The sequence below is a fragment of the Hordeum vulgare genome, chromosome 5H (genome assembly GCF_904849725.1).
Source record: "Hordeum vulgare subsp. vulgare chromosome 5H, MorexV3_pseudomolecules_assembly, whole genome shotgun sequence".
Lineage (NCBI taxonomy): Eukaryota > Viridiplantae > Streptophyta > Magnoliopsida > Poales > Poaceae > Hordeum > Hordeum vulgare.
Genome location: NC_058522.1, coordinates 498003352 through 498012458, shown reverse-complemented (window position 1 = coordinate 498012458; position 9107 = coordinate 498003352). Strand labels below are relative to the sequence as shown.

Genomic DNA, 9107 nt, shown 5'->3' with positions numbered 1-9107 from the left:
CCCCGAGGACGACGCCTAGCATGATAGCATCAGAGGGCTAGAAGGTGGATTTAGGGAGTATGGACCCCTAATGAACAAAGTGGTAAGTGGTGTTAATTTGTATTGAACCGGTGGTTGGATGAAATCTACTTTAGTTAGTGTGACTCACTTATTCGTTTGTAGGCCTCAGAGCTGAACAAAAGAATTTTTGATGGCTCAGATGCGCTAAGTTGTGTCCCGAGACCCGATATTCTAAGAACAAGTTGATGGAACGGTGAAGGTAACATCGAGCCTCCTAGACTTACCTTATGTTCGAGTAACCTCAAATTGGATCCATGCCATGTTATGTTCTTAGTTATTTGTAATCCTAAACTTGGTCTCTCTTATATCTTTTTTATATGTTATTGCAGAAGTTCGTGATCCGTTGTCGCAAGTTGGTGAGACTGCTTGGGTGCGCTAGCTTTGTTGATGCTCATGTTCTTGGCGGCACGATGTGAACCCTCGCTTCATCGAGCCATGTTGCCTCGCCGTCTAGGTTGATTGAGGAGGATGATGAGGAAGAAGACGACGAGGAGCAAGCAGAAGAAGAAGAGGAAGAAGAGGAAGAGAGTGATGAGGAGAAGGAGACGAGGACGATAACGGACCTCCACCAACTCAGTCAACCCAGGACAAGAAGAGGGGGAAGCAGTCAAAGAAGGATTGTGCAAGTCGATCCCTGTTTCAGAAATCACGTCCTCATCTCCGCAAGAAGGCGGATGAGGCCCGTTTGAAGAACAACTGAGGATTTTATCTCCAAGAGGGAACGGAAGAACAAGTGAAGCGGCTGCCGTTGAACTACTCGCTTAGTTAAACAATTATCTATTCATGTTGGCTATGTCGAACTACTTGGTATTGTCGAACTATTTTTTATTTGCTGTCAAACCATTTGCTACTACTTGCTATGTGTGACATGTAAACCGACATGCTATTTGCTATGTTTATTTGTTGAACTATCATTAATATCGAGGTGTGATGCATGTTATAATGTGTGAGATCTGTATATTTTTTGTTTTTAAGGCTATACTATTGTTGTGACAAAAAATTTGAACTGAAACATATAAGTTCTGTGTAAAAAATACACTGAAACAGACCCTACCGCCAAATACCTCGGCGGTAGGGTGTGTAACCCTATGGTTTGTTTTTAGCAATTTCAGGTTACAGAACCATGCACAGGCACCACCAACCACCCTACAGCCGGAGGCCTCCACGGTAGGTTCTTACATCCTACTGTCACAAACCCTGGCGGTAGGGCCAACGCCATGTCAGCCTTGGAACGTTAGCTCGCGGTTGCTGCCATTCAACCTATCGCCGGGAAAACTGGCAGTAGGTTGTGCAATGCTACCGCCAGCCGCCACAGAGTAAGAAAATGGTCAAATCTCAATTTTTTTGAATTGGGTTTAGATCTTGCTGAACTTTTATAAAAGGGTCAAAACATGAAACTTGGTCGGTGGTGGTGAGCGAAAATGCAACATGATCAACAATTCAAGATGTGAAGCTGTAGAGATGGGATCTGGTAAGGATGAATTACAGCACACACCATGCATGTGAGGAGCTATGTTACTATGATGTCTCACACGCGGTGATATTTCTTTCATGGCTCGATGATCGACACACAGGAGAATATCTGGTGCTACGGGAGCATCTCACATCTCACATTAGGTGCTCCCATGCAATGTTGATCGTCGATGTGAGATCGAATGGGGAGCATCATGGGATATGGACCAAAGCATCATTTCATAAATGTTGGGAAGGTTTATTGCAAGACCTTCATGCTGGATTTTTTTTAATGTGTATTTTAAATTTTGATTAAATTTTTTAAGGCTTGTACACTCATATGATGTGAACATAAACTTTTTTGCGGGATTTTTGAAACATTTAAATGTGTATATTGAAAATTGTGACCCGTAGCACCGGACATTCTTCTGTCGACACGCATCCACTGTGGTCTATAGTACTCCCTCTGTCCCAAAATATTTGTCTTATGTTTGTCTAGAAAATGAATGTATCTAAATACCAAAACATGACTAGATACATTAATACCAAGACAAATCTAAGACAAGAATTTTGGGACGGAGGGGTATAAATAAACGAGACCAGTCATAACTAACCCTTGACGGCATATATTTTTATAGAAGAAATTTTTAAGCAGCGGAAACTTCACTGTCTATAGTATGAGGCGGCGCCATACCATACCACTACTTTGGGCACGCTCATTTTTTTTTCTGAATCGGGCACGCTGCTACCTAGTCCTGTTCTTTTTTGCTATCTTCGGCAATGACTCTCGAATGCACCTTTTTTCCTGTGTACCTTTGCGAAAGCTGCTTGGTTTGCACAACCTTGGTACTATAGGTCTGGTCTTCTAACAGAGAATCATCTTTCTAAAAATGTTGTAATACATACTTTGCTTAATATGAATCACCATGATGGCATGATGCATCTATACCCAACATTTTTAACATTTTGTTGTGCATTTGAAAATCAAGAAATGATTGTGTTTTTGCTAGAAAATGTTCATCTTGCCCTCATCAGGTTCACCTTGCTGCTGCTGCCATGGCAGACTTCAACATCACTCACGAAATCTCTCCTGATGATTGTCATGATAACAATTAAACTCGCAACAGAGGGAAAAACAATGTGATGCCGCATCAAGGCTGAGGTCTGCTCTACTCATTGCAGGAGCAAAAATTTGCTCTCACAATGTTGAAAAATTCCAGGCTTGTCGAATGGAAACACGGCCACGCGCATCGGAGTTTACCTCAATTTTATGCAGGATCAAAGAAGCATTCAGATTCAGATAATTTTTATACATCTGTATTTATTTTACGGGTGTACAATACCGGTCACACTTGATTTTTAACTGGAAGGAAAAACGACCGATAGAGGTATGTATATTTTACAAGGGTATAGCTCTTTGAAACGCCAATCCAATCAGGCCTCAAGCCTCTACTCCGGCCACCTGTGAAGACAGAAGCACAGTCCCTTCTCCTTGCAACCAAAGTGGCACAACTCTTGCAGGTCGTCCAGCCAACGTTTCTTACGGACAACCTTTCTCTTGCTAAGGCAGCGGCAGTTAGTAATGTTGTGACCGATTCCACCCCTCGGAACAACTCTTGCGGATTACTACAGGCCCACTGACAACCATCGATGGTATCACTCCGTTCCTATATCTAAGTCTTTTTAAAGGTTTTAATAGAGAGCTACATACGAAACAAATAAATGAATCTGTGCTATAAAGTATGTCTATATACATCCATATGTAGTCCTCTAATGAAACCTTTAAAAATACTTACGTTTAGGAACGGGGGGAGTAGATGTTTCATATCTCCAGAGAGATTAACGGAATTGCTCACAATGTAGCTTATCAGGTTCTGAGTAGGTCTTCCGAACCTGTCTTCAGCTGTTTCGGTTCAGCTCACAGTAACACGTCTTGTCCGGTAATCTCTCTCATTTTTCTACATTAAATCTACAGGGTCTTTGTACTGCATGTTGTACATTGTTTATGAGCTGAAAGAATTTGGCACCTTGGGCTCCTTTCCCCATTAAAAAAAAGGTAACATAATGTCCAAAATGTTTGTTGAAATTGCCCGTTTCATGGTTCTCGCTGTGAAGTAACACATCTCAGTTGTTAACAAATGTGTTCTCTGTTCTTAGTACAGAAAACGACCGGCATGCACACATGGAAGTTCCCTCACCAATCAGTTAAGGAAATCTTTCCACCACACAACTTATCATAGTGACGGCCATTTTCAGTTAAAACTATTTGAAACAAAGCTAAATATCTCCAAGAGGCAATCTATCCAATCTTCTCGAGTCATTCTAGGGGTAACAGCCCACTGAATTAGTACTCCCTCCGTCTGAAAATACTTGTCCTAGAAATGAATATAATGAATGTATCTATAACTAAAATAAGTCTACATACATTTATCCTTAAGACAAGTATTTTCGGACGGAGGGAGTATTTGATAGATTACACAACACTTGCCAGTAGGCCCATGATGAGCAATGATTACCGAGCCAATACACGATGATGAGCTCATCAGCAGATTAACGTACTACTAGTTGATTGCAAGTAGCGCCATAACCCATTTATAAAGAGGTACCCTAATTACCAATATTGGCTGATGATGGCTGCATAGACAGCCAGAAACACAACAAATCTAGCCGAGTAGGTGGTACATCACGAGGCAATTGACTACAACAACTGGGAAGTTGAATATATTATATAATACAGATGTATACTATTGATCACTCCTATAAAAGGCCAGCGCATACAAGGATATGTCGATAATATGTAGCAGTTGTTTGTTCCCAAGGCCTTCCTCAAACTGTAAGCATAGGAGAGATGCAGAGCTTCTTGCTCTTCACGGCTTGGGTCCTTATGTCAGTTAGTGCTCAGCTTTTACTTTGGAATCTCCATTAGGCAAAACACTTTGCGACTGAGCCAACCGCTTTGATTCCTGGACAAGAATGAGCTATTAAGAAACTAATGCAGTAAAATACAAATGGAGGTTAAATAAACATTTACGCTCAATGGACAGCCCAATCTTGAAGCTGAAAATAGTACCACAAAACCATAGCTGGTCAAGATTTACAAATAATGCATTACTAACACAAAACAAATGATGTCCTCAGACAAATTAAGTCTTAAAAAACCAAGATCAGTGTTCAAGTGGCACGTTCTAACCAATTTAAGCTAACACTTCCAGAAGGCTGAAGACGATGAACTGAGCATTGCGACAACAGAAACATGAAACCACATTGTTCAAGCTCCTTACTAATGTAGTCAAATATGATTGACATTGTTTTTTTCCCTTTGATAGATTTGTGTTCAACAACATTTTTAATAAAGACACGCCTATCTTACAAACACAGGCATATTTATACTCACAGCGGCAGAAGTAGCACGTATCTGCCTGTATGCTTCGATGTCTTCAGGAAAAGCCTCTTCAAGCTCCTCTAGAAGATGCTTCCTCAGACTCTGAAACAAACAGATTCACGGTATTATTATGTCATTCCAATCAATTTGATTAGGGCCGGCAGCTATACGTCCATTCAATAAATGTTATACAGATACTGGATACGAAATCGCCACCTATTCATTCTTATACAGCTAGATAATACAGAGACAGGAATCTGCATGGGCAGTACAACAAACACAGGCCCCACATTTGACCTAAATTAATTAGGGCCGACAGTCAATTGGGAGTAACACCAGGAAAAGCATAGAAAATGAACTCCCAACTATTTGCGATGCTGATTGATCTTAACGGACCTTAAACAAAAGTAGGCCTTACAGCCATCGGTTCAATGAATGCTATACAGATACAGAGATGCTGGATACAAAATTGCCATCTTTCAATTCGTATCCAGCTAAATAATACAGAGACAGAAATCTACATGGGCAGTACAACCAACATTAGCACCACATTTCACCTAAATGTAATTAGGGATGGATGACAGTCAATGGTAGTAACAACAGGGAAAGCTTTGATAATGAAAAGTATCATTACCAACTGATGGGCTGCAGTCTGTATACCATAACCAATTTAAATGGATGGAGAGGGAGTGATTTCATTTTTCTTCAAAGTTGCTGTGGTGTAACTAAATCACATAAATGAAGGTCAAAAAATAATGAAAGACAACATGTATTTGCTTGATCTGTGGTTCGGATGCCATGATATAGTAGATATGCAATGCGATAAAAAAAGCTATGTGCTGGTTCCTTTTCACAGGGCACACAAAATGTATCCCCTTCAAACAACCAATATCATCTTATATCAGAACCAGCATTCGTTTTTTACACGAACAGCAGTACCAATTGAAGATTTGATCAAAAATTTCCCATAGAAATATACCGGCAAACTTTCTAACTGGTTTTGAGATTGTACTGTACCATGCTACAAACTGTATCGAGCATATATCTATGGGAATGTTTGGATCATAGCCTAACATTGGCGCACTTTGAACAACAATTTAAGCCATCCATACCTTGAAAGCATCGGTCTTTCCCTTGGTGATCTGGTTCTTGGCGATGCAACTGTTGAGCACGTCCCTGGTGAACTCATCGGGGTTCTTCCCGTCATCGATCAAACTAACAACACAAGCACCAATCGGAAACATACAGTTCAGCCAAGGATCAACAACAGCAAGGAGCAACAGAGCAAGAGACGAGGGCTAAAAGATCTCACTTGACGACCTCCATGGGCACCTGGATGTTGCACCCGTCCGCGAGCTTCTGCATCGTGTCAAGCTCCGCCACGAGCGCGTTCCTGCATCGCCAAACAAGACCAAACCCTAAGGGATCTGCGGATGCAGAAAAGCCACGGGAGGAAAACGTGATCACGGGGGAGGTTTTGCTCCGGGGGGTACGGGGAGGTGCAGGAGCTCACAGGCGCTGGAGGAGGGGGAGCTGGGACGCGGAGCTGAAGGAGGAGACGTTGAGGTTGAGCTGGTGGAGCAGGCCCAGGGTCCTCTGGATCGAGGCCGTGACCTGCGCCAGGTTCTGCTTTGAAGGGTCCTCGGGACGGTCGCCCCCTTGTACACCGTTACCGGAAGCAGCCGCAGCCGCTACGACGGCGGCGGAGGAGGAGGAGGAAGAGTTTGGGGCGGCGCTGTCCATGGCGAAGTGGGAGGGGGAGAAGATGGGCGAACTGAAAAGGCCTCCACGGTTCAATTTTTAGACATTTCACTCATTGAAACATTATCACATTTGTACACAACAAACGAACATTTTCACATTCCTCTATGCTCACAGTAAAAATTGATAATAATATGCATGTTTCTTTTCCTCAAACAAATAACTGGTCTGTGTGTGATGTGCATGAGTGCGTGTCTTGTATGTATATCCATCCATTTGCAGGCTTATTTGGTTTAAAGGTATTCCTATGAAAAATATGGAGGGCTGAAATCCTTAGGTATTCTACCCATGTTGGTTGTTTAATTTGTATAATAGAATCCCACAAGAACTTCTTCTAATTCATTTGCACTAAAAGACAAGATTCATTTGTTGAGTAAAAGGATAAGTACCTGAAAGTACCACAGTAGTTCCCAAGCATCCTAACAAGGCTCTTGTTTTAAATAGCATTCAGTAAAATAAAAGCATTATGCCAAATAACTCCTATGTAAATTAAATGGACATGACATTGTAGTCCTAATTTTTTCCTTCGACTTTCCAAATTCCACAAATCAAAAGATTGCTCGTTTCTTACGAGACACTATATGCACCAAAATTAGAGGACCATACAACTAAAAACAAAATAAAGAGGAACCTAGCGCGGGCACAAACAAATAGAGGACCAGACTCACATGTGTATTGTTGTAAAAGAAAATATTACTCGTCACGCTATTAAGATGTTATGCGCCAATTGTGCCACAAACCCCAAGTTACTTTTGTCGATTTGGTCGCCATGTACCACCACTCATAAAACACACAAAACACCTGAAAATGAAAGTAGCTCGTCCTTAATCATACGCAGAACTGCACACCGCACAACAGCATCAGTCTACCCACCACATGCTGAGTCTTGGCAGCGATGTGGCTTGACGCATGTAAGTAGCAGTAACATACAAAGAACCATTCAAACAATGCTGCGCGCGTCGATTTACCCATATATGAACAGACACAAGCTAACAGAACCATGAAGACAACACTTGCTAGACATTGCGTGCACGACCGGTTGCCCAAAACGACGATTCTTTACCACACAAACAAACAGAGGTTCTGTCCCACTCTCACCTGCATGTTGGTGTGCTAATAGTGTCGTTAAGACATTCTGCGCTGGCTGTGGCACAACCTAAAATTTTGCCGATTTTAGCCGGAGTTTACGACCACTCAGAAAACACACAAAGACCCCGAAAGTGAAAAGTAACTCGTTCTTCGCCGGAGCATGCCAAAAGCATCGTTCCGTCCCAGTGGCGGAGCCAGGAATGAGCAAACCCTGGGCCAGTTTTTTTCCGACAACATGGAAAAACTTCAACACTTATAACATACCCAAAAATATCTTATAACATTTCTAGAAAATTCCTCATGCGAAAACCTATAAATAAAGTTCAATTGCTCAAAAAACCCAGAATCTAAACTCAATGCTCAATGATCCAATGGAATAGATGAAGCATATAAACAATAATACGGGGATAAAAAAGTACGAAGTCAATTGTTTACTTCGTCCATGCCTTCCATAACTTGAATACATACACACACATTTTCAATGTCTGTCTAGGGCACATCTAGATGTGCCTTAGTTATTGCACATCTAAATGACTCTATCAAACATAAAAAGGGAAGGGGGAAAAAACATCTCCACCTAAAATCAATGACACAGGACTTAGATGTTCCCTCAGTCCCAAAATAAGTGCCCGAACTTTGTACTAGCTATATTACAAAATTGTACTAAGCTTGAGACGCTTATTTTGAAACGGAAGTATGAAATACTCAGGGGACATCTAGATGTGCTTTAGCACAACGGTTAATTGATACTAGTTCAATGCAATTCACTGCCTGTCTACTTCATCTTCATACGCAGAAGAACACGGTACAGGTGGAAAGAAAATTACCAAAGTCAGCTAGCCAAGCAGGGGACGCCGCGCGGCGTCGAGCGCGGCGGTAGGCCGGCAATACCGCAGCACTGGCGCACAGGACGGGAGGGCGGGCAGACGGGGGCCGGGAACAGGGGAGCGGATGCCTGTATGGGGAGGGTCGGGGGACGGCGGTCGGGGGACGGCGCGACGGCAGAGGCCGGCGGGCGGTAACCTGAACGACGGCAAAACAGGAGGCGGCGGCGCGAGCGACGCTTTGGAGTCAGGCAACTGGTCGGCGGTCGCGTACCTCCGCCCCCTCCTGTGAGTGCGAGTTAGGTTTTGTTTTTTGTTTTTTTAGATCTCGAGCAGATCTGGCCAAACAGGCCCTGCCTGACGGACCGGCCGACGCGGGCCGGGCCCGGCACGACTTAAACGGGCCGTGCCAGGCACGCGGCACGCCTCGGGCCGTGCCTGGGTTTGGAGGCTGGACACGCGGGCCGGCACGGCACGGCCCGTTTAACGTTTTTATTTTTATTTTATATATATATGAGATTAGGTTAATATTAACCCAA

General features: G+C 42.9%; 1 protein-coding gene across 2 annotated transcripts; it reads right to left on the bottom strand.

Annotated features, from left to right (window-relative positions):
* Positions 1 to 3996: 3996 nt before the first annotated feature.
* Positions 3997 to 8883, bottom strand: LOC123400041 (mediator of RNA polymerase II transcription subunit 10b-like). 2 transcript variants are annotated; one of them, XM_045094437.1, is made up of 7 exons: positions 8572 to 8854; positions 7324 to 7456; positions 6408 to 6668; positions 6207 to 6287; positions 6007 to 6109; positions 4907 to 4996; positions 3997 to 4475 (listed from the first exon to the last, which is right to left on the bottom strand). In XM_045094437.1, exons 3-7 carry the CDS (start codon positions 6635 to 6637, stop codon positions 4404 to 4406), a joined length of 576 nt encoding a protein of 191 aa, XP_044950372.1. In that variant the 5' UTR covers positions 6638 to 6668; positions 7324 to 7456; positions 8572 to 8854; the 3' UTR covers positions 3997 to 4403. The 2 variants fall into 2 exon arrangements, with proteins under 2 accessions (XP_044950372.1, XP_044950371.1); XM_045094436.1 differs by lacking the exon at positions 7324 to 7456 and having other exon boundaries at positions 8572 to 8883.
* Between the last annotated feature and the right edge of the window lie 224 nt (positions 8884 to 9107).